The following is a 23,028-nucleotide window of genomic DNA, read 5'->3' as shown; positions in this document are numbered from 1 at the left end:
ATGAACTTTGATCCATAGGAGAAGATGAAGAGAACCATGGCATTCGGATGATACCTTTGAGAAATGCTATTTGGCAGGGCTGATGCCGGATCATGGCTCACCACCCCCTCAGTGTAATAGGTCGTATTAGTGTACTTTGTATACTCCGGCTTAAGGGTCCCAGCAAGATGATACACTCCAGTACAGATTCAAGAAACTGGTATTTCTCTTCTGCTCCATAGTGAGTATCCATGTTCCCTTACATCCCTTTTAGCTCCTTGAAGCTGAAGCTCATCCCCACAGATGTATTGTTATTGTTGGCGTCATACCATTACGGACATCAGGTTCCTGTAATTTATCATCTCCAACAGCCAATCGATTCCCCTCTCCGTGTCATGAGGACAGAACCCCAACAACAATTGCTGCCGAAAACTCCCAGCGGAAGCCTGCAAGGGAGGCGCAGTAGTGGTTCTAGGAATATTACCGAGTAGTTCTCTGCCAGGAGACTGACTGGAGTCGTGGAAAATTACCAACTGGAGTCGTGTCAGCCTACCAGAAGGTAGATGTCATTTCCGATAGCTCACTATGCTCCTGACCTGATCCGGTTCCCCTCCCCCGCCCCTCTATCGCTATCTACTCACCTTTCCTTCTACAAACCCCCAACTCGCTATTGTATCTTGCCTGCTCTGCTCGACTTGCAATTTTGGAAAGACCTACTCCCTGGTAGCTACATTCCGTCTCTGTCTCTTGACGTGGAGACTCGCCGGTTTAAGCTGTGCTTCCGACCCAGTCCCCGTTCCCCAGATCGACGCGTACTGTATCAGAGAGTTTCCCGTCGAGATACCGTGCTATCTCGACGCCTCTTCTCAACCACACATCCATACCATCTTCAGCGTTTGAAATAGTAGATATTGAGTATCGCTGGGATTAGACTGTAAGAGGCCCCTGGAAGACCTGGCGGCCGTGTTGATGCTTGGTGACTCATGCTGACAGCTTGTCGACGTAGGTAGACTTCAACCGAGGACCGTCAAGCGAAGAGCTCCAGAACGCTGACCATACTATCCACTTTCCGTTCTCAGGCCTCGTCAAAGGTCTTGAGGGCGGCTGTTCTTGCTAATTCCGCCCTGCCTCGCCGAGGCAGCTTATCCTTTTAATGCTCCCGGCAGCTTCGGACGACTTGTCTCGCCAGCAGAGCCGGTTACCGGGCGATATAGGCCCCGTGGAAGACACAATCCCCGCCAAGCCAGATAATGAGACTGGGGGAAAGAGCAAGAAAAAGGGAAAGAAAAACAAGGGTGCCAAGGTGACTTCAAGGGTCCCCGTGGACGACTTGTGAGTACGCTAGCTCAGGTTCAGGGCATGGAGACTAAACCATGGCTTTCAGGCTAGAAGGATCCTCACCCTCGCAGGCCGAACCATCATCTTATCCTGATTTGCCTTCGGAACCGCAGACGGAACCCACTACTATCGCATCACCTGTTCTCGATGCTCTGGGTTCGCTTAGAGACACCCCTGAGCAAGACTTCGCCTATCGCACGAATAACTGGGCCAAATCCATCCCGTTTGGAAAGAGTCCCCCGAAAGATGGTTATGAAGATGACTTCGTCAGCGGATCCCCCTTTGGTGGTTTTCTGACGAGCCAGGATAAAGGTGGTTTCAGCCATCCGTCTTCCGCCTCTCCCCCACCCAGAACAAGGCCTATGAGCTACGGGAATGGATATTCAAGCGGCGCCTTCTCTCGCCAGCAGTCCGCTGATAGACAGAAGAGTCACTCTGCCAACATTCCCTTCAGTGACCGGATACCTCCCCCTCATTTACCGCAACCTCACTTCTACCGAGCCCCTGACATCGACATCCCATCGCTCTCCGGCCAAAGTCGAACGCCAACGGACTCGCAGTATTCATTCTGCGCATTCGACACCATCTCGAGCCCACCGTTTAAGTCTTCACGTATGGGCGGCACCGTTCTTCTTGTTGGTAGCGATGGTACTCTGGAGGTTTTGACTATTGAAGATCGCAAGGCACGCCCTATTGGAAGGTTAGATGGACTGAATGGCCGGGTCGTTGAAGCGAAGATACTCGCAGGAGACAACTTAGCTTCGGGATCCCGGCCGCATGTCGCTATCATCCTTCATGGCCCCTGTATTCCATCCGACGACGAGGGTCATGCGTCTTCTAATGGCTCTGAAACGAATGACCTCCCAACCGGAGGGCGGTATTCTAGTGCTGATAGGCGTCAGATCAGAGACGACACACGGTTCTACCAAACAAGGGTTGAGGTATACTCTATTAGAACTGGAGATCACATTTCAACCCTCTTCACAACGAAGCCTAGCCCGTGCTTTGAGAATCTCCCTGGACTTGCGAATTTGGCGCCATCTCCCATTGGGAATTTGAGGCTCTTTACAAGTGGCAGCTACCTTATCCTAGGATCTGGTATCAGTGGCGAAATCTACATCTATAGTATCAATGGATACCAGTGCCTAGGGAAGACCTGGACTAGTATTCAGTCGAGGGAAACAAGACGCTACTCGACATCTTCGAGTTCAACGGATCCGGACGGGTCTCGAAATGACTCACCTCAGGGACCTGCAAAAGCTGATAACCCAATCGTTGCATTGAACGGAAGATGGTTAGCTATCGTACCACCGTCATCTACATATCGAGCATCGCTGGGAGGAACAGTACCAGTGCCTTTGGTGAAAGGGAAGGTCTTTGGCCTGGAGACTCGTAGTCCCCCTTCGCGACCAGCGACTACCTGCGTAACTGATGTTGGTGAGGGCGAAAGCTTTCTGGACAAAGTTGCTAGGGGTGTTACGCAGGAGTTCGTGCGAGGAGCTCGCTGGATGAGCGATCAGGGCTTGCAGGCCTGGAATAATTATTGGAACAAGGATCAGCAGCAAAATTCCCAGCAGCGCCGCTCCCAAGCAATGGACTTTCCGCAAGGATACAGCATCTTTCCTCCAACCCATGCTCAAGACACGCAGAACACTTCGCCAGCCGAACCCGATCTTGTGTCAATCCTCGATCTGAAGAAGCTTGACGAAGGTGGAGACTCGAAAAGCGCAATCATGTTCAGCCCTGTTGCCACATTCCAAGTACCGAACGGCTGCAGTTTTTTGTCCTTCTCTCCTAGTGGTCTCATGCTCCTCACAGCGAGCAAGAAAGGGGATGTTCAATATGTATGGGATCTCATGCAGGCCAAGTACTGTCGCGCTGGGCTCTTCTTGACCGAGGACTCTGCTACAGTATCTGCAAGTGTGCGTCAGATCGCACGGTACTCCCGGTTGACAGAGTCGCATATCGTGGATGTAATATGGTGTCCACCTTCTGGTGATCGTCTCGCCGTGATTACCCTTAAAGGCACAGTACATGTCTTTGACCTCCCGCGAACTGCTTTTCAATGGCCTCCTTTCCGCAGGGCTCGACCTACGCGAGGTAGACAATCGCCAAAAGACGCTGGCTCTGAGGAACTAGCCATGCGTACGACAAATGCGAATCCCCTATCGACGGCCATCAAGCTTGTGGGTGGCAAGACACAGCCTATCTTTGAAGCTGTTAGAGGCCGAGCCCCATCAGCTGGAGCTGCATTTCCTGCGATGAATGGCTTTACGATCCCGACCGCTGCGGGCATAGGCGGGAAAGCTGTTGCTGCTGGTCTCAGCAAGTCAATGGGAGCTGCCGCTAGTGGCACGGTAAATACTCTACGTCACGTTGGTGAGAACCGGCTTCATATTTCTGGGTTTACACGCGAGCCCGCTGCATCGCGGGTCACTTGGGTCCTTCACAAGGGCCAGCCATTCGTGGCTCTTGTAGCAAATGGCTACTTCCGATTGTACAGGATCAAGCGGTCCATGCTGCCCAATAAATCACGGCAGCCGCAGTTAGTTGTTGGGAGCAAGGAAATTGAATTTCGGCTGCCTGCGAATTTGTCCAGCTCCTGCGGCCCCATGGGAATCAGCAGTTTCAATCCAGAATTGATGGTTCATGCATCTTTAGCTCTTCCATCCGCAACTGCACGACCCTCTGCGTCATCAAAGCTCAAGTGTCAGCCGCTTTCCCAGGCAGAGCTTGAGACCAACGCACCATATCAACCCTTCCACACTGACCAGAGAGTCAGTCTGTTTACTTACTCTGAAACGGGTGAGGCGGATGGCTCAACCACTGCGACGCCAGGGGGCCAGTGGGTCTTTGGCGGGAGCATGGCTATGTCCAAGCTGCATGTTCGCCGTGTCAGCATCAGCAGCGAGGATGAAGGTGACGTTGCTATGCATGAACTTCAACAGGGGCCAGGTGGAAGTATCGTGAATACGATCAGCATGGGAAACAGCACTGGTAACGTGGAGGAAGTGGTAATCACCACACGACGGAAGAAGAAACATTCGTCACCGTTCCAGGCTGGCGGCGAGGATGGATTCTTCGAAGACGACTGTGAGGTTTTGGACTTTGCCGTTGACCGGGTCTGATCCTTAACCATAGTGTATGCATATATCACTCGTTGAGGTGGCATTGGTTCTACGCGATTTTAGACACTTATATTGGTTGGCGTTGGGGTTGGTTTTTTTTCATTATGGTTTTTTATCTAAACGTCATCCATCGCTGTTCCACATCGGAATCTCATACCCTAATCTGCACGACAGCGCTGTTTCGTTCAACACTGGCCTGACGAGCCCTACAATCCTTTTGGTTTTCTTTGGTGCGCATTTTATCTACATACCCGTGAGAATAGACGAGAATTATCCACACAAGCTCAGTTAGAAGAAATATCCCCAATCTCCTCCTCCCACCACCTTCGAAATTCCACCAGCCTCTCCGTCCTCGCCCTAGCCATCCTCTTCCCTGTCTCCGTCTTCATCATTCCTTCCAATTTTTCCAATTTCTCCCCAAAATGCATTATCGAATTCTCCATTTCCCACTCCTCCCCGTCCTTCAACATATCCCTTCCTTTCGCACCCAAGAACGTAAAGCACCGTCCGATCCCAATAGCGCCCAGCGCATCCAGCCGATCCGCATCCTGCACAATCGCCAGCTCAACCAGCCCTTCATCCTCAATCAACCGCCTTACAGCTGACGGGTCTTTACACTCCGTCGTATACGAGACATGCGAAACAATCGTTTGTACCCGCTGGGCCAGGGTCGCATCAGCGCCATGCGTGAGGAGGATGTGCTCAACTAGTTTGTGCGGGGGAATTGCATTTGCGTCCTGCTCTGAATCTTGGGGAAGATACTTCCTGTCGCTAATATCGTGCAATAGGGCCGCGAGGTGGACGGTGAGTTTGTCTATTGGCTTGGGCGTTTTGGCCTCTTCAGACTGGAGGATTCGCAATGCGAGATTCACAACGCGATTGATATGCGCTGGATTATGGCTTGGATCGTAATTTTTCATGCATTTCGTTACAAAAGCTGAAATTGGTGCGATGAGGGGATGTTCGGACATGGTTCTAGTTTTTAAACGTCAGCTTTCTTGCCCGCACAGATGGCTACTTAAGTGTGAATGGTATTCACCTTGATTTTCCCTAAATCTATGTACTGAATCATACATAAGCATGAGGCTGTCAAAAGACGCGTTGCGGCTTCAATCTGACGCGTCGGGAGTTGGACCGGGCCAGTCACGGCTGGACCCCCACAGCAACAGGCTCCAAAGAGCCAGGCCTATTAGGTTACAGCACAGCGGGTGGTTCCGCTGTTGGATGACTGGTTCAGGGTTCAAGTTCCAAGCACTCTCCAAAGCTAGAAATTCATCAATCGATATAATGTCCTAACCACGCGGTTTTAAGCTACAAGCTACTATATACGGAGAACACCAACTAATTGTTGGTCAGGACATTTTAGAGAGATAAATGACAGCCTGATGTTCATTCCAGTCTCCACACTCCACAGATCTCGTACCCGGGCGTCGGGTGATGATATTTATGGGTCCGCCGGCCCACAGAAACAAGTCGAAGAGCAGCGATCGGCATCCCAGTCTACGAAGTATGCGGAATATCCACGGGTTTCTATCTGATTCTGCGACGTTGTAACGTGTAAGTAGACTTGGAAGTCTGGCGAAAAACACAAAGGGAGAAGTAAGTGGTGCAGGGATTAATTAACTCAAATTATCATGGTATCGATCAGTGATTAGTAGAATAGAGAGTACAAATAAAGACTATGTAGATAACCATCAGACAACGTTCCAATACATCCAAACCATTAAGGCCTTGCATGGCCCGTGACTCATGAAATCAGCACCGCGCTTCATACCACAGAGACTGAATTGCTTCGGCAAGGCCCTTACAGAGCCCAAGCGGCCATGAGGAGACCAGCTAGACCAGCGGCAGAGACACCGAGCCTGGCGGCAGCGTTGGTGTCAGAGGGTTCGTCGCCCGAGCCGGTCGCGGTTGCCTCGTCGCCGTTGGTGCTGGTGGCGCTCGAGTCTAAAAATAGGTCAGAACTTGTAGCGGTAAGAGACGCGGTGCCAAAAGAGAGAGCTTACCATCCGAATTGGAGTCGTCAGTGCTGTCGGCGTCGTCACCCGAGCTGGTGGTCGTGGCGGTGTTCGAGCCAGTCGAGCTGCTGGTGGGAGCGCTAGTGACGGTCACAGTGCCAGGGAAGTAAGTGCTGCTGATGCAGCGAGCCTGGCACTCAGCGTACGCCTGGATGTCCGCTTCAGAACCGTCGCCCTGGTCGCACTGCGAGACACAGGTGTTGGTGTTGTTGGCCTGCTGGTCGCTAGGGCAAGGCACGCTGTAGCATGCGGCCACGCAGCAGAGGTCGTTGTCACCGCCTATGGTAATCAGTATACGCAGTATCCCAATGGAAAAATAGAATGGTTCGTACAGTTGAGCGCGCATCGCTCAGCAGCGGTCAAGCTGTGAGTAGTGGCCGGCGCAGTAGAGGTCTCGGTAGAAGACTCGGACGACGAAGACGAGTCCTGGGCAGCGACCAGGGCGAGCACTGAAGACAAAGTAACGAGAGAGAGCTTCATCTTGACAAGTCAGAAACGACAGACGTGGGTTTCAATGGAGAAGACTTCGAACGAAAAACTGAAGACTTAAATTCAGCAGAGAAACCAAACGAAGGACGTGGATGGGAAGAAAGAAGAGGAGGAAGAGGAGAAGGAAAAGGCGAGAAAAAAAAGGGACTGGGGGCAAAAAGCAAAGGGCAACAAAGCGCCGGCTACTGCAGAATCAGGTCAGGTCAGCTGTTACACGAGGCAATTCGACCATGAATCACAAAGCTTCAGGCCATTAATTGAAACCCCCGGCGGGCTTGTCGTCCTTTGGCGCGCTGCCATTAGTCGAGTTTCACGGCTCCTATCGATCAACCTTGGAATTCCCTGGTTAGGGCGAATCCAAAGCACCTTGAGTGACGAATTTAGATTAGAGGTGCCTTATGAGCTGTCAGATTGGCCACCCCAGTGGTGGAGTTTGGAGACTCTGTTTACCAACTCTGGGCAACAACATGGGAAGACTCAGCCGGTCTTCAGACGGACGCAAATCCGGGGCGTTCTAAATGAACGGACCCATAAACAACACATCATTCAGACCGAAATAACCGACAGGTAAGCAGCCGATCAGACTAAATAAGTCCACTTCTATCTTTTGAGACTTGGGAACTTGATTGGCTGGACCGGTGCGCTTCTGGCCCCTACCCGTGCTGCCTGAGGCAGACAATAGTCATCACATGATCTCGCGATGCTTCGCGACGCGCTTGCTCCGTCAATCAAGTCCACGATATCATTTGAAGCGCTCAGCCAGACATGCCCGACCTCGATGGAGGCTCGTCAGACTATTTGGACAGTGACCTGGAAGACTTTGTGGTCTACAGCGATGACTCCCCAAGGTCAGCAAAACGACGCCGTCTGAATGCTCAAGAGTCTGAAGAAGCTCGCCCGCAACCGCGCCAGAAGACCGTTGATGGAGCTAGTAGCAGCGAGGGGTTTGGCTCAGGATCAGAATCATACCGCAATAGCGACGAGCACCGGCCGTCATCTCGAGACCAATTCCGTTCTCTGGACGACCCTGGAGAGCGAACGGCCAAATATAGGACGTTTGTTCCCAAGCGAACGTTGAACATCCGCGAAAACATTTTCGTTACCCAGTTAACGCAGCCACCTTCACCTCCAGAGAAAATACGCGGACCTCGATGGAAGAAACCGGATCCTATCCCACCATCCCCGCCAACCATGCGCACAGCCGTAGCCGAAGGTGATGGCCATAGCACTGGGCAAGAACAGGATTATGGAGATGATGAAGACCTGACGGCTGCGATCGAGGCGTCTCTACAGTCGTTTGAGAAGGAGAACACGACAGCAGCCAAGTCAGCCGACCTCAAAAGTCCTGGCCATGCCCCGGCCTCTGCGCCCTCAGACTCGGTCAACCTCATTGACGACATTCCTGACGATGCGTTCGACTCGGACTTATCCCTCTCACCACCAGCGACGCATGCGCCGAAGATACCTTGGACCACTTCGCAGGCTCGAAATCGTCCTTTAGGTGTCCGTCAAACAACATTATTCGATATTGCGGCTCGAAGCTCCGCAACACAACCCCCGGTTGGTGAGCAGATAACGGTCCCGCCGGACAAGGTAGAGCCCCCAACTCAGCACAAATTAAATCAGGACGCTTTGGAAACATGGGTATACCCCACCAACCTGGGAAAGACACGCGATTATCAGTTTAACATCACCCAGAAAGGGTTATTTTATAACCTTCTAGTAGCTCTGCCTACAGGTTTGGGTAAAACCTTCATAGCCGCCACCATCATGCTTAACTGGCTACGCTGGACTAAAAGCGCTCAGATTATATTTGTTGCTCCAACAAAGCCGCTGGTAGCCCAGCAAATATCTGCCTGTCTACAAATTGCGGGTATTCCGCGCTCTCAAACCACCATGTTAACAGGCGAAGCTCCTCCTGGAATCAGAGCGGAAGAATGGAAGACAAAGCGGGTATTCTTTATGACTCCCCAAACTTTGACAAACGATCTTAAATCGGGGATAGCTGATCCGAAACGAATCGTGCTACTAGTAGTGGACGAGGCTCATCGTGCTACTGGCGGCTACGCATATGTCGAAGTCGTCAAATTCTTGCGGAGATTTAACCAGAGCTTTAGGGTTTTAGCTTTGACAGCAACTCCCGGGTCCACTGTCGAATCCGTACAAGCCGTCATTGATGGCCTTGATATCGCCAGGGTGGAGATTCGCACTGAACAGTCACTCGATATCCGAGAATACGTGCATGCGAGAAACACAGACATCCAAACGTTTCAGAATTCAGACGAAATGATTTTATGCATGGACCTTTTGTCTAGCACACTACAACCGCTTGTTGACCAACTTCGTACACTGAATGCATTTTGGGGAAGGGATCCGATGTCGTTGACCCCATACGGACTCACCAAAGCGAGACAGCAGTGGATGTTGTCTGACGCTGGCAGGAATGCACACTTTGGCTTAAAGAATAAGATCAACGCAATATTTACAGTTTTGGCAAGCATGGCACATGGGATTGACCTGCTCAAGTATCATGGGATTACTCCTTTATATCGCCACCTGCTTCATTTTCAATCCAACACGGACGGGAAGAAAGGAGGAAAATACCAACGTCAGATTGTGCAAGACGAGCACTTCAAAAAGCTCATGAATTATCTAACTCCATGGACCAGGAACCCTGAGTTTATTGGACACCCAAAGCTAGAATATCTGAAGCAGGTTGTTCTGAACCACTTTATGGATGCTGGTGAAGGCGCTCATGGAGCTGGTAATGAGAACCAAACAGCTACCAGAGTGATGATTTTCGTACATTTTCGGGACAGCGCTGAAGAAGTGACAAGAGTTCTCAAAAGATATGAGCCCATGATCCGGCCCCATGTTTTTGTTGGGCAAAGCAGTGCTAAAGGCTCAGAAGGAATGGGCCAGAAGACCCAGCTTGACATCGTTCAGAAGTTCAAGAAGGGTACCTATAACACGATTGTGGCCACCTCGATCGGTGAGGAAGGGTTGGATATCGGAGAGGTCGACCTCATTGTGTGTTACGATTCTTCGGCATCCCCAATACGCATGTTGCAACGCATGGGACGGACTGGTCGAAAGAGAGCCGGTAATATCGTTTTGCTTCTTATGCAAGGAAAGGAGGAAGAGAACTATCTCAGGGCGAAAGACAACTACGAAAAGATGCAACATCTTATAGCGAGTGGAACCCATTTTACGTTTCATGACGATAGATCTCCGCGCATCATACCTCGTGGCATAAAACCAGTCCCTGACAAACGACTTGTAGACATTCCCGATGAAAATGAAGCCAGCGACCTTCCGGAGCCGAAGAAACGCAAAGGACGTCTCCCGAAGAAGCCCGCAAAGCAATTTCACATGCCGGACAACGTCGAAACAGGGTTTACAAAGGCCTCGAGCCTGACAGGGACATTGAAACCGGCAGCAAAGCCAAGAACAAAACAGAATGAAAGTCGGAAAGCTCGAATACCAACGCCAGAGCCTGTGCCGGTTCCAGACATTGATGATGTCCTGCTCACTCCCGCTCAGCAGAAGGAACTAGAGCAGCACTACCAGAATATAGGAGGCACAAGTCCAGAATTTATCCGCTATCCTCGAAGCGACGCCTTTCCCAAGCTGCAGTCAGTTAGGCGGCCAACAAAGATCGTGGGCCATGGCTCTCTCACACATCGTGTTGTCGGTGCCTTGCAACGAATGAATCAGCTCGGAGCAGACTGCGAGGAGCGCTTCAAAGAAGTATTGGATCGTGAGGCAAAGCTGTCTTTCGAAGAGTCCCTTCTTTCTAGCAAGTGTGCGACTGCTGAACGTCGTCTGAATTCAGCAAACCCGGGCCGAAAACTAAATGCACCCCAGTTTCTACCCGGGGATTCTGGAGATAACGATACTGATGTGGATTTCCCCTCGCCTAGCAAGCTGTTTTCGGATATTTTGGGCTATCAGCAGCCGAAGCCCTTTCAGCCTCCGCGCAAAGTCAGTCGTATCGAAGATGATTTCAACTTCCCAGACCCTACTGCCATTTTCACACCGGATGCCGAGCGCAGAGATCACCCAAAACGGAGAAGGATTGTGCTCGATAATGACAGTGATGAGTAATGATTGTTCAATACGATTGGAAGACCATTGGGCTTTTTGATTGTATAAACATTCAGGATGATATCTAGGAATATACACACAGCGTTTAATCACGACTCAATATTGGAGTCGATTTACCTTTCGCCGACGTTTCGGGACCATCGTATATTCAATTGGGCGTCAAGTACGAAGTAACAAGATGATGAGAGTTGTTGCTGCTTATGAGACAGTCCGTTTACAGATCTTCCTATGTGCAGATCGATCTGCGTACTAAGTATATAGTGCCCGGGCGGAGCTCTTAAAGCCACACTTCGGCTTGTTGCGCCCACGCACCTCCCATCCCGCGTCAGCTTCAGGGACACCTTGACCTTAAACAAGTAAACAACCCAAAGCACAACAACAATCCCCACGAAACCACTATAATGGCGGATGCCCAATTTGATAGTGCGCTGTAAGTTCTTTACTCAAAAACCGTCTTCGCTATATACCCCGCCCATCCCGAACATGTCTACCCCAAACCAACCCCGCCTGCACCCTGCACACTCCGCTGACACGAACGCCATGGCTGCACCAGCGACCTCCTCCGTCGCCTGAACCCCCGTGACACAAAGCAGAACCTTCAGGCAATTACCTCTATTGTGCCCGACCTTACCGAAGACCTTCTATCATCCGTCGACCAGCCGCTCGAGATCCGTCGATGCCCCAAGACAAAGCGTGACTACTTACTCTGCGACTATAACCGCGACGGCGACAGCTACAGATCCCCCTGGAGCAATGAGTTTGATCCTCCTCTTGACGATGGCACGGTACCGAGCGAGCGAGTGAGAAGGCTGGAAGTTGCCGCAAATGAGGCGTTTGATGTGTATCGGGAGCTGTACTACGAGGGCGGTGTTGGGAGTGTGTACTTCTGGGATCTGGACGATGGGTTTGCGGGAGTTATACTTTTGAAAAAGGGTGCGTTGCCGCTTTATAGAGTGGGAACGAATTGGACGTTACTAATGCATTCATGCGTACAGGCGTGTCTCCAGGCGGAAAGCACTCTGGTGAATGGGATAGCATTCACGTCTTCGAGGCGACTGACCGAGGACGAATGGCCCACTATAAGCTCACTAGCACTGTAATTCTCCATCTGTCCAATGAGAACGAGGTTCTTGGTGAGATGGATCTGAGCGGGAACATGACCCGGCAGATCGAGGTCGATATGAATGTTGATTCGGATGCAAGCCATGTCGCCAATGTCGGAAAGCTTGTGGAGGATATGGAGTTGAAGATGAGGAACTTGCTGCGTACGTACTCTTTGATTACATTGGTAGGGATCCTTGCTGACCTGACTTGCAGAGGAGGTCTACTTCGGTAAAGCGAAGGATGTAGTTGGCGAGTTGAGGAGTAAGTGATATATCTCGCCTCTTTAATCTGGACCCTGAAGCTAATTCCTTAGGCATTGGACCGCTTTCGGAAACCAACAGGGACAGAGCCACTCACCAGGAAATGATCCGTGGACTGCAGCGGTAGGCTGTGTTCAGTTTTGTTATAGCAGATGTCACGAATATGCAGAGGTATCTTGCGTTCCATGAGAGTACTAGCTCAGTCCTCTGTAACTATAATCTATCACCGGAGCTTATGCCATAGAGTCGATCTACGGAACGACCATGGGTGTCCAGATCCGGCAGCTGTTTAGGAACTATTCAGCATATAGCAAGGCAATGCATTCAAGTGCGGGTATCACAAGGTCATATCCATTATCGGACGCATGCAGCCATCCAACAAAGCGTGCACGCTAAGTAAAACAAATCGCTCCTGTACAATATGCACGAAATGTATCGTCCCCAGACGTATCGATAGAGGCCCGATCGTGTCAACAAGATGGACATCAGTCCACGTCCATGGTCTCCTGATCTCGTTCCGCCTTCACTGTAGCCATATCTTCAGAGTTGGCCTGGTGAATCTGCTGAACAAACTGTCTTGCAGCCGCCCAGAGCTCTGCCTCCTTCTCCTTGCCCACAGTATCCTTCCTACTATTTAGCCAGCTAACATCCAGCGGGTTCGATGTGCCTCCCGCAGCTGCACCCGAACCAGAATCGCCCGTTCTAGAAGACGAGTCCGGCGCAAGAATCGAAGCTTCCTCGAGAGCATAGACCTGGCGGCGCAGTCGAACATCGATTGACGAAAGAAGCGCAAAGTACTGTGACGTAGCTTCCTTGAATCGAGCCTTATGAGAATCGAGCGAGTTGTCCGCAGACGCGGGAGTTGTAGAGTCGTTAGATCTTGCGTTTGTAAGGGCTTGAATCGCGAGTCCGGCCGAGTGGATTAGTTTCGCTACATCCTAGAACAATAAAAATACATGGTTAGGCAGAGATCCTTAAAATCAGAGTTGGAAGTATCCACAGCTCTCAAGTTACGCATACCTTGTCGATTTCGTTCAATTGACGGATGCGATCAGCAGATGTGAAGACTCGAAGAGAATCCCCAGAATCGTTGCTTTCAGTCATTATATTTTTCTTGCTCAGATTTTATGTCGAAAGGCTCCAAGGCTTTGAAGGCTTGGTAACCACCAGTGGTGCATGGAGATACATAAGCCTCATCAAATGACAGGCAGCCTGTCACGTGCGAAGTTGGGGAAGCTTTGCTGACATAAGCCCAGGGCGACGTCGCGCGGACTTCTATCAAATCAAAAAGATGTCGGAAGGGACATTTGATTCCCTCACTTCCCTGTCACTGTGCATCAGCAACCCAGTTGCCTCAGTCCCCAATTAGAGTTCTCTTATCTCCCTCAGACTAGCCAGGCTGAGAGTGTTTCAGGGGTGAATGAACATGTCTGCGCCTGGCGGGGCCCCGAGCCCTGCTCCCCGAAGTGGGAGTATGGGCCCCGGTGCTGGTGTATCAATGCCTCCTCATCAACAGCCCATGACTACTACACCTGTTGGGGCGCCTACCCCAGGACCCCCTCCACCGCAGGCCTCCAGTGGTGCAATGTCGCAGCAAAACTTGAACCAGATTGTGAGTGAGCACTTTTTTTTTTGTTTTTTTGGTTCCTGTTGGGATCGGCGGCTGTGTGTTTGATTAGATTAAATGAGGATACAGTGTTGCGTTTATGAACTACGAGGTTCCCTGCGTGCTGACATTTGTCTTAGGTCATTGACTATTTGGCTAAGAAGGGCTATAGTCGCACTGAAGCTATGCTTCGTATGGAGTCTGCAAATCAAGAGATTGATGGCCGACCGTTACCTCCTCTGGGAGAAGATGCCCGGCCCAAGTACAGGATGGGCTTTGGTAAGACTGCTGACAGCGCAAGCTGTGACATATTACAGACCGACGCTAATCGGGCTGCTAGATCTGCTCAAGGTTTGGGTTGAGGATAACTTAGACTTGTATAAGGTGTGATTCCTCTGTGTCAAGTGCTGTTTGCTGAAGGCTAATATCTCCACAGCCGGAACTGCGGCGTGTACTGTGGCCGCTTTTCGTTTATTCTTTTCTGAATATGGTGACCTCTCTATATACACCAGAAGCTAGGCAGTTCTTTGACGGAAACAAGAACCTCTTTTTACCAGAACACACGGAGGACGTACGGGCGCTAGAGCCTATCAGCTTGCCTGAGCATGTTCAAGATAACTCAATTGCCAAACTATATCGCGGTAATAAATACCGCCTGGTTCTGAGCAATCCAGCGTTTGGCAGTTTGATGCAGTTTCTCGAGAGCAAGCAGAAAGAAGGTGGCTCTGTTATGTCCGCGATACTGAGCAGCTATTGCACTATCATCACCAAAGAGCGCGCGGCCGATGATAGGTTCAGCTTTGCGGCACTGCTCTCCCAAGCTGGTATGGGTCAGAGTTTCCCTACAGAAGATGAAGGCATTCCAGGTCATCATCCTGGCTCTGCATACACCGGAGACAATCCCGCGATGGCCGGCACTTTGCCGCGACTTAGGCTAGCGAAGCTTTCCATGGAGCAGGCTCTTGAAGGTGACGTGCGTGCTGAACTCGCAGATGAAGACGCCAAGAATCCGCCCGGCCCTGGTCAAAACAGCTTAACGCAGGAGCTTGACCAAATGATAAAAAAGGAGGAAGACGATGAAGCTCCGACGCGCGCCGATATCCCGTATCCGCCATCGACTGCGCGGGATGTAGCGATTGAGGTGCAAAAAGTCAAGGAGAATCGTGATAGGTTTCGGATTGAATCTAGGACAGGAGGCGTTGGTCCTGCCGTTAGTGTGTGCATGTTCACTTTCCACAACACTTATGATGGGTTAGTCAAATTTAGATCCGTCTCTGAGGGTCAATCGCTAATTTGGTTAGGATCAACTGCCTTGATTTCTCGGATGATAATCTGCTCGTTGCAGCTGGTATGCAAGAGTCATACATCCGCGTTTGGAGCCTAGATGGAAAGAAAATCACTTCAGCAGACGACAGTGCAGACGATCCTCCAACAAACTCGCGCCGCTTAATCGGTCATTCGGGGCCTGTATATGCAGTGGCATTTGCCCCATCAGCCACCCCCAGTGAGAACGCCGTAGCACCAACAAACGCCCGATGGCTCCTTTCATCTTCCGCCGACCGAACCATTCGCCTTTGGTCCCTTGATCTTTGGCAGTGCATGGTTGTCTACAAGGGCCATGATCAGCCAGTCTGGGATCTTCAATGGGGCCCCTTCGGCCACTACTTCGTCTCCGGCGGCCACGACAAAACCGCCCGGCTTTGGGTAACTGATCACATCCGTCAACAGCGCATCTTTGTCGGCCACGAGCAAGACGTCGACTGTGTCTGCTTCCACCCCAACTCCGCTTATGTCTTTACGGGAAGCTCGGACCGCACTGTCCGCATGTGGGCCGTTACTACCGGCAACGCAGTGCGCATGTTCACCGGCCACACCGGAAACATCACAGCCCTGGCCTGCAGCCGCGACGGGAAAACCCTCGCCTCCGCGGACGACCACGGGTCCATCCTGCTCTGGGATCTCGGTCCCGGCCGCCTCCTGAAGCGTATGCGCGGCCATGGAAAGGGGGGCATATGGTCGCTTAGTTGGAGTGTAGAGTCTAATGTGCTTGTCTCAGGCGGCGCAGATGGCACAGTTCGAGTATGGGATGTTATGGGTCCTGCGCATGACCCGTCGCAGGGCCGCGTTGCCGGGGAAGGCGGCGCAGGCACGAAGATTGACGGCGCTTCCTCCGCTGCCGCGAATTCTACGCAGACACCGGGCACCGTTGGGCCAGGGATGGGCAGCGGCAAGAAGAAGGGTAAGGATGTTGTTGTCACACCGGACCAGATTAGTGCGTTCCCCACCAAGAAGAGCCCCGTCTACAAGGTGAAATTCACCAACATGAATTTGATTATTGCTGGCGGCGCTTATCTTCCTTGACTGGCTTGCATGTCTCTGAGGCTGGGTATATTGTGTGACTATCTGATGCCAGATACCCCTCCTATTTTTCCGCTTTCGTGATCGTTATCTTCTCTCTTCTTTACCTCATACCTCATACTTTCTGGGACCTTATTATTCTGCATTGACTTTCAGACCAACCGGACGGCGTCCCGGCTAGGTTGAATGGCGCGGTTGTTTTCGGTGATTGGACATGTATTTGTACCGTGTAGCTGCAATTGCTTGGCTATAGATGAAGCAGAAGGCACTCCAAAGGTAACGTAAACACGGGATGTAATTATAGTATCTCTTTACTTAGCAATCTCTCCGTCTATTACTCGCACCGAAGACCAGCTTCATATACCGTGAAAACTTCAAGCCTCTTTAAGACCGCTTAAAGGAACCTGTAGTTCCGCCTTCAGCTTTCCCCAGAGGCACACCGGCTCCTGCTCCCTTCTTCATCGCAGCCGAAGCCTGCATATCGGCTACTTTAGGAGGAAGAACAAGCGCGCTCCGATCATTCCGTTTGTAAAAGTCGACCAGAACTTGTGCTGTCCGGGCAGGCTGATCTTCTTGGATAAAATGCCCCGCGTCCGGGAAGACTTGCAATTGATATTTCCCTGCGAAATATACAGTTAGAATAGCCATACCTTTTAACAAGGTACGAAAGGCAAGTGAAGGAAGACTCACCTTGCATCTGGCCAATCATTAACTCCTTATCCAGCCTGTCCGTCCCAGCCAACAGGAGCAACTTCCCCCCACGCGCTTCAAGAAACTTTCGGCTTAGACCAACAAACCAGCCCTCCCAGAAGGGCTTTGTTTCAGCGAGATTTGTGCGCCAAACCCATGGTTTTGAAGGGTCTTTAGGGACATCTTCGTGGTAGAGGAGGGATGGGACGGACACACGGGCTGAGGTTCTATTGCGGATTGTGCGCGAGCGTGTACTATGGAGTTATTTGTTAAAGAAGATGTCTGTTATCGCCCAGTGTACATGAACATACTGCCATTCTATCCCTGAAGGAAGGGAGGGGAAGCGGGATGGCCGAGTTGAGAGATATGTCTCCATGCTCTGGAGGGCATCCATTGCCGAACCTATGTTCTGCATGAGCGTCCGCGTCCTGATCAAGGAATTGGTGGAACCCACCTTCGACAACGTCCAAAACAGCATAAGCCAGCAGCTTCCCGCCTAATTCGCCTTTCTTCGCAACATCGGTGATCACTGCGCCACCCAAGCTATGGCCGACAAGGACAATGTCCGGCAGAGTCTCCCAGCCCATTTTAGCTTGTGTTTCTCGGATAACGAAGAGGAGGTCCTGGTTCAGCGTGTCCAGGCTCAAATCAAGCCGAGCCGTTTCAGGATCCGCCTCACCATCTTCACTCGCTCTCTTTACGGATGTACTTCCATGATCTCGGGCGTCTGCAGAGAGTATCCCTGCATTGGGCAGGATCTTGCGGATCTCTGCAGCACAATTTGCGAAAGAGAGGCCAGAAGAGCCTGCACCGTGGTGCATGACAAAGAGGGGGCCTGAATTCGTTGGCGAAGTGAGGTATACATGATGCACAATGTCTAGATCATTGACTCGCCGTTGGAGATAGAGTTCCTGGTCGAAGAAGCTGGTCCATTCTAAAGAGTTCAGTGCCCTATCTTGCAAGCTTTCTCTCCACGTTAGTCGCACTGTATACGTCACTTCGGGTAGGAGAAAAGCGGGCAATTGCATCAAAGAAGTATTTATACGCACCCTCGGGTCCCTCCTGGCCGAGCGAATAATTGTTTGACCGGCGAAGGGGTCACCGTCTCGGTTGATGATCCGGAGTCACCGTCCTCGTCTGCTACGGACTCGGGAATAGGAGGGGGCTCAGGGGGAAGCTTGGCCAATTTCGATTTGGCGAAGGACTTTTGCAGATCGCTCATATTTCGGGTCCTTGGATAATCGAACGGCGGATTGTTGTGGGAGCCTGGAGCAGACGAAGGACGGAGACGAGGCCGTTTGCGGGGTGGGAAGCTCGTCAACCCCACCGGTTCGTGCACAGTCAAGGCTTCAGAATTTCATCCGCTAGGAGCACTAAAGGCTGAAGGTCAACTACTGTACAACTCTTGAACGTCACAAACAATGAATTCAACGCAGGCCTGTCCAACAACAATCAGCTTAGTCAAGCACAACAACCATCAACATGGTGGGTGGTGCATGCAATGACGTCAGCACCGTCATATCGATATCCGCCACAGGCAGTTTATAACTTGTCTTTCCAGGGCTTTCCCCTCGCTTTTCGCAACTCGAGCAATCCGTCGGTACCTACCAAAGACCATGGTCAATTTCATCAACAGAATGCTTGGGCGAGACGGCGAGCGTCATGAGGGAGAGAATGAGGGAGAGTACCGGGCTCCTGATGAGAGGACGCAGCTCCTACCACGCGAGCGCGAGCAGTATCTGAGTCCCGATGATCCTGCTGTAGGCTCATACATTTCTAATTTCATATTTTACGGTTGACTGATGTAGCTTCTCAATTAGGTCTCCCCCTACAACCTCTGGAGTGTCCGGGCTTTGCGAGGCCTTTCGACCGCATTCCTCGCCATCAGCTTCATCTGGTGGACATTCCTGCTCGTCTCCCTCTTTGTCAGTGCACCGGCACTGCACACTCGCGGATCAGGTTTTTTCGCATTTGCATATACCACGTTAACGGTTGGATATATCCTGTTCGGGCTCCTCTTTTTCTCGGTCCCGTCAAAGCCAATGACGGTGTGGGGTTTCGTGCTTGCTATATTCTTATTCATCGATATGTGTATAACAGTGGCCGTACCATCTATCCGCGTTGAAGAAGGCTGGGTCGGAATTGCCAGTGTAGTATGGGCTTTCCTCATGGCACTCTACAACATCATCCAGAATCGCTATGTTGCTTGGGGTAAACGCGAAGAGGAAGAACGCCTGACAGGCCGCGAGGAAACCCGCTGGACTCTAGGGGAATGGCTCGCTGTCCTAACTGAGACTCTTTTCATGGCTCTTATAGCAATCATTTCAGTCCTGTTTATGATCACGCTCGCCCTCCGTGCGCGCGACGCTACCCTCCACGCTCCTGGCCAGAAATATTGGGTCAGCGCGCACAACTACCAAGTCCACCTCGACTGTGTTGGCAATTCATCTTACAACAACTCCGCTTCTACAGTCCTCCTCGAGGCCGGTGAAGGCCCCGTCGAGCACACTCTACAACCCTTTATCGACGAGCTCTTTCAAAGGGGCGCCATCCCACGCTACTGCTACTGGGACAGACCGGGTATGGCTTGGTCCGACAACGCACCATCTCCCTTCTCCGCAGGTATGGCCTCCGACGCACTCTCCGAAGCGCTGGCTCTGGCCGGTGAAGAGGGCCCTTTCGTTCTCCTCTCTGCAGGCATAGGAAGCATATACAGCCGTATATTTGCAAGCCGCCACCTTCTTGAAACAAAGGGCATTTTTCTCATTGACCCTCTGCACGAAGACTACCTCTCCGACATTGCCAGCCCAGGTCGCGGCTTTTGGCTGTGGATCCGTGGTATTCTGTCACCGTTGGGTCTTGATCGAATTGCGGGCGCGATCTTCAGGCATCGGACGCGCGAAGATAGGGTATTTGGTCAGAGCGCTTATCAGACGGGGAAATTTATCCGTGCAAAACTGCAGGAGAATCTTGTTGCGGGGTCTATGACGTCGTCGGAGATTCAGGCTGCGAGGCATGTCCAAATGGCGGATACGCCGCTTATCGTTGTGAGCTCTGGCGATAAGGTCGGGAATGACAGGAAGTGGGCGGATAAGCAAGAGGATTTAACGGCTATTACGAAGAATCTCAAGAACTGGGACATTGTCCAGGATGCACCCCATGAGGTTTGGAGGACCACGGAGGGGCGGCAATTGCTGGAGGAGAGGTTGAGAGAAATGGTGATGGGAAAATGATCTCTCTTCGTTCTATTTCTTTTTGTTCATTTTGAACCTTCCTCGTCTGTTTCTATATTGTATATGTTTGATTCTACGTATATAGTCTCCTTGCTCTTAATCCATGGGAGTTGCAAATCAGAATGGATGATATATTGATTTCTCGTGAGCCGGTTTACCTATCACCTGCACGTACATACTGAACCGAAATTTGCACCGTGCCCAAACCGTTCCATGACCTTGATGACTATCCAAGTCTTTACCAAATACTTAACAATGCCGTATAGATAACCGACAAAGGGGCACATTCTCCGGTCGTCCGATTCGGGGACTCAGGCAATCCAGACTAATGAATAGGATCAAAGATGGCATGCTGGTCATTCGCACTGATACAAACGGCGGGATGGGTGGGCAGGCGCGGCGGCTCGGAGAACATCGACCGTTCACCTTAGACTAGCTCCCTTGAACCTCTTAGCAAGCTGTTCACTTTCAAATCTGGGAGACTCATGTCTTGACGAGGGAGAGTAACGTTTTCCGGGTTGGGGCACAGGGTGTGAAGGGTCCAGCCAGGGACGCTTTGGGGGCCGCTCACCGCTGTCCTGAAGAATAGTGACCAACGTTGCCCATCCGGGGGTATTGATGAGTTGTAGTCCGTCTGTGGGATTCTGAGTCGTAGCTACACGGCAAAGGAGTGCTTCTTCTTCCTAAACGTGGAGTGTAGTTAGTATACGCTCTCGTGCGGGCCGAGCGATCTCGCGGTAGGTTAGCCAGCTCACCTTGCTGAAAGTAGAAAACGTGCGGAGAAAGCACAGAAGATGGAAGTCAGATACTGCCCGAATTGCCTTCTGGGGATCGCCGTGTGAAACTAGTTTCCGAGCAAGCGAGTGGAATTCCTGTCCCTCGCCTATGACTTCGCGGTTTTCAATTGGATATGTGCTGTCAATGAAAAGTGGTTTGGATTCCGTAGGGAACCCGTGCGTCAGGGTGACCAAAAGGTACTCGACCGGGAAGGCTGGTTTAGCGTTTACCTGGGCCGATACTCCATACTCGTTGATTTTCCGATAGAAAACCTCAGGTATGTAGCGCGATTTGTTGGTGTCATCGTCTTCTGATTGAACCAGCATCACTGATGGCTCTGCGGACGGCTCAATGATGTCGGCCCTAATCATTTCCACCGCGGCAACCGAAGCTTGGTAAGAGCTGATAGTGATAGCACCCTCCTCATCTCCACTAAGAACACAAGTCACAAAATTAGAGCCGAAATAGCCTGTTCTGCTCCATCTCGTTGCCTTTGGGTGTTGCATCTGCAAACGTGACGCAAAGGCGATCTCGAGGGAGGAAAGGTAATACGAGTCAATATGTCGTTTGCAAAGCACGCTCCCGTCGCCCCGCCCAGCATCGAGCAAGTCAGTAAAAATAACCCCAACTTTTTCGAGTCCGCAAAGGCGGGCAATCTCGTCCACATCCTTCTCGTTCTCCCATTCATGAAGTGTGACACCATCGACTTCATCCACCTGAGGAGGTTCATAGATAGCCTGCACCACGGCCTTTATCCCAAGAGGCACCTCGTCGTACTCCTCATATGTACCATAAAGATATCCCAGACGCTGAGTGCCAGACTTTCGCCAGAAATCGAGTAGCGAGTTGATAAGATCGGGCGTGGAAAATTCTACATGGTCAACCATGCGATATTCCTGAGGCTGCAAACTGATCGCACTTGGCTGGCACTTGGTACAGATTCCTTCAGGCCAGGGCGGGTGACCAGACGGGCAATTTGGCCTTACTCTATAGTATGGCTCACTGAGTGGTGGCATGAATGAGCTTTTGAGTTCGGGTTTATTGGTTGCGGCATTGATCTTGCGCAGATATGAATGGAAAGAAAGATGCTTGATCTTCTTCTCTGCTAGGTATTTCGGGTCGTACGGCTCTAGAGGCATGCAGTAATCGCACATGCCCTTCGCACTGTGTTTGCACATCTTGTTATCGCGAGAACGATGAATTTTTCCATCCTTCTTCTCCAAGCGGTCGTCAAGAGCCGACTGCCTAACAGCTTCCCACGGGTTCTTGACAGTAACGGAGGCGACTCTGTCGGCTTGTGTTCGTGAAGCGGGAGTGCTCTCTTGAATTATAGGAGCTCCGTTTAACCGCCTAGCAGACGAGCCAGCGGCCGTCCCATTACTGGAGCCATCTTGGAGATCCTGCTTTGATTGATAACCGATGTAAAGCTTATCTCCGTGCCTAGATTCCCAGCATCAGCGACTGTCCGCTTCCTGCAATCGGTACCCTGACCTAAGCCCAACTTGCTCAAAAGACACTCCGTCCAAAGTGTTTAAGAACCGCTCGTCACCGGCAGCGCCAATGGGTTTGTTGGAAAGCCTGATCGAAGATGGTTCGGTGTCTGGGGGAAGATGCTCCAGAATCTACAGCTCAGAACTCAGCATTTTCCGAAGACCTTGCTCCCATACAGGGATAGAGTATTTTGAAGCCATACCTTTGTTTCTAGGGATGGGAACACATCTTGTGGGCTGACATTCAACCGAAACTGGCCGTTTCGACTCTCGAATCTCAGAATGATCGTGCGGGATGCCATGGCGGCAGTTCGACGGGTATGGGTAGGGTGCTGTAGAGGTGTCTAGAGGATGAGAATTATGTCTATCTCACTTATGTTCATCCCATAGGTTGAGTAATTTTTGAGAAAAAGAGGACATATGCCGGAGAGGCAAGAGAAGATGATGGAAG

At 51.3% G+C, this 23,028-nt stretch overlaps 10 protein-coding genes across 10 annotated transcripts; 5 read left to right on the top strand and 5 right to left on the bottom strand.

The window, feature by feature from the left end:
* Positions 1–975: 975 nt before the first annotated feature.
* Positions 976–4,587, top strand: BDW70DRAFT_89503 (uncharacterized protein). The gene is made up of 2 exons (XM_073745139.1): positions 976–1,311; positions 1,364–4,587. Exons 1-2 carry the CDS (start codon positions 1,133–1,135, stop codon positions 4,443–4,445), a joined length of 3,261 nt encoding a protein of 1,086 aa, XP_073593625.1. The 5' UTR covers positions 976–1,132; the 3' UTR covers positions 4,446–4,587.
* On the bottom strand, positions 4,588–5,837 carry BDW70DRAFT_89499 (HD domain-containing protein). The gene is made up of 2 exons (XM_073745138.1): positions 5,485–5,837; positions 4,588–5,420 (listed from the first exon to the last, which is right to left on the bottom strand). Exon 2 carries the CDS (start codon positions 5,414–5,416, stop codon positions 4,730–4,732), a length of 687 nt encoding a protein of 228 aa, XP_073593624.1. The 5' UTR covers positions 5,417–5,420; positions 5,485–5,837; the 3' UTR covers positions 4,588–4,729.
* Positions 5,838–6,049: 212 nt separating this feature from the next.
* BDW70DRAFT_140843 (uncharacterized protein) lies at positions 6,050–7,526 on the bottom strand. Its single transcript, XM_073737687.1, has 3 exons — positions 6,796–7,526; positions 6,452–6,742; positions 6,050–6,392 (listed from the first exon to the last, which is right to left on the bottom strand). Exons 1-3 carry the CDS (start codon positions 6,941–6,943, stop codon positions 6,250–6,252), a joined length of 582 nt encoding a protein of 193 aa, XP_073593623.1. The 5' UTR covers positions 6,944–7,526; the 3' UTR covers positions 6,050–6,249.
* A 617-nt stretch (positions 7,527–8,143) lies between these two features.
* mph1 (3'-5' DNA helicase) lies at positions 8,144–11,300 on the top strand (the record flags this gene model as incomplete). The annotated part of the gene is made up of 1 exon (XM_073742789.1): positions 8,144–11,300. The coding sequence occupies one exon, from the start codon at positions 8,144–8,146 to the stop codon at positions 11,057–11,059; it is 2,916 nt and encodes a 971-aa protein (XP_073593622.1). The 3' UTR covers positions 11,060–11,300.
* Position 11,301: 1 nt separating this feature from the next.
* cap2 (F-actin-capping protein subunit beta) lies at positions 11,302–12,669 on the top strand. Its single transcript, XM_073745136.1, has 5 exons — positions 11,302–11,489; positions 11,613–11,992; positions 12,055–12,324; positions 12,377–12,424; positions 12,477–12,669. Exons 1-5 carry the CDS (start codon positions 11,461–11,463, stop codon positions 12,548–12,550), a joined length of 801 nt encoding a protein of 266 aa, XP_073593621.1. The 5' UTR covers positions 11,302–11,460; the 3' UTR covers positions 12,551–12,669.
* Positions 12,670–12,679: 10 nt separating this feature from the next.
* BDW70DRAFT_89458 (mediator of RNA polymerase II transcription subunit 11) lies at positions 12,680–13,642 on the bottom strand. The gene is made up of 2 exons (XM_073745137.1): positions 13,444–13,642; positions 12,680–13,361 (listed from the first exon to the last, which is right to left on the bottom strand). Exons 1-2 carry the CDS (start codon positions 13,525–13,527, stop codon positions 12,909–12,911), a joined length of 537 nt encoding a protein of 178 aa, XP_073593620.1. The 5' UTR covers positions 13,528–13,642; the 3' UTR covers positions 12,680–12,908.
* Positions 13,643–13,654: 12 nt separating this feature from the next.
* On the top strand, positions 13,655–16,674 carry BDW70DRAFT_89449 (putative transcription initiation factor TFIID subunit). Its single transcript, XM_073745135.1, has 5 exons — positions 13,655–14,035; positions 14,170–14,308; positions 14,370–14,413; positions 14,466–15,280; positions 15,331–16,674. The coding sequence occupies exons 1-5, from the start codon at positions 13,844–13,846 to the stop codon at positions 16,388–16,390; spliced, it is 2,250 nt and encodes a 749-aa protein (XP_073593619.1). The 5' UTR covers positions 13,655–13,843; the 3' UTR covers positions 16,391–16,674.
* A 21-nt stretch (positions 16,675–16,695) lies between these two features.
* Positions 16,696–18,473, bottom strand: ppe1 (putative ribosomal protein/carboxylic ester hydrolase (Ppe1)). The gene is made up of 5 exons (XM_073745134.1): positions 18,127–18,473; positions 17,532–18,040; positions 17,389–17,479; positions 17,078–17,331; positions 16,696–17,007 (listed from the first exon to the last, which is right to left on the bottom strand). The coding sequence occupies exons 1-5, from the start codon at positions 18,297–18,299 to the stop codon at positions 16,772–16,774; spliced, it is 1,263 nt and encodes a 420-aa protein (XP_073593618.1). The 5' UTR covers positions 18,300–18,473; the 3' UTR covers positions 16,696–16,771.
* Positions 18,474–18,498: 25 nt separating this feature from the next.
* Positions 18,499–20,436, top strand: BDW70DRAFT_89432 (DUF2417 domain-containing protein). The gene is made up of 2 exons (XM_073745133.1): positions 18,499–18,837; positions 18,898–20,436. Exons 1-2 carry the CDS (start codon positions 18,694–18,696, stop codon positions 20,308–20,310), a joined length of 1,557 nt encoding a protein of 518 aa, XP_073593617.1. The 5' UTR covers positions 18,499–18,693; the 3' UTR covers positions 20,311–20,436.
* A 296-nt stretch (positions 20,437–20,732) lies between these two features.
* Positions 20,733–22,879, bottom strand: npl4 (nuclear protein localization protein 4; the record flags this gene model as incomplete). Its single annotated transcript, XM_073741090.1, has 4 exons — positions 20,733–20,993; positions 21,066–22,527; positions 22,579–22,709; positions 22,781–22,879. 4 exons carry the CDS (start codon positions 22,877–22,879, stop codon positions 20,733–20,735), a joined length of 1,953 nt encoding a protein of 650 aa, XP_073593616.1.
* Between the last annotated feature and the right edge of the window lie 149 nt (positions 22,880–23,028).

Source organism: Aspergillus foveolatus (genome assembly GCF_047715535.1).
Source record: "Aspergillus foveolatus strain CBS 279.81 unplaced genomic scaffold BDW70scaffold_46, whole genome shotgun sequence".
NCBI classification, from domain to species: domain Eukaryota; kingdom Fungi; phylum Ascomycota; class Eurotiomycetes; order Eurotiales; family Aspergillaceae; genus Aspergillus; species Aspergillus foveolatus.
Note: the sequence above shows the minus strand (reverse complement) of the source record. Positions and strands in the feature narration are given on the sequence as shown.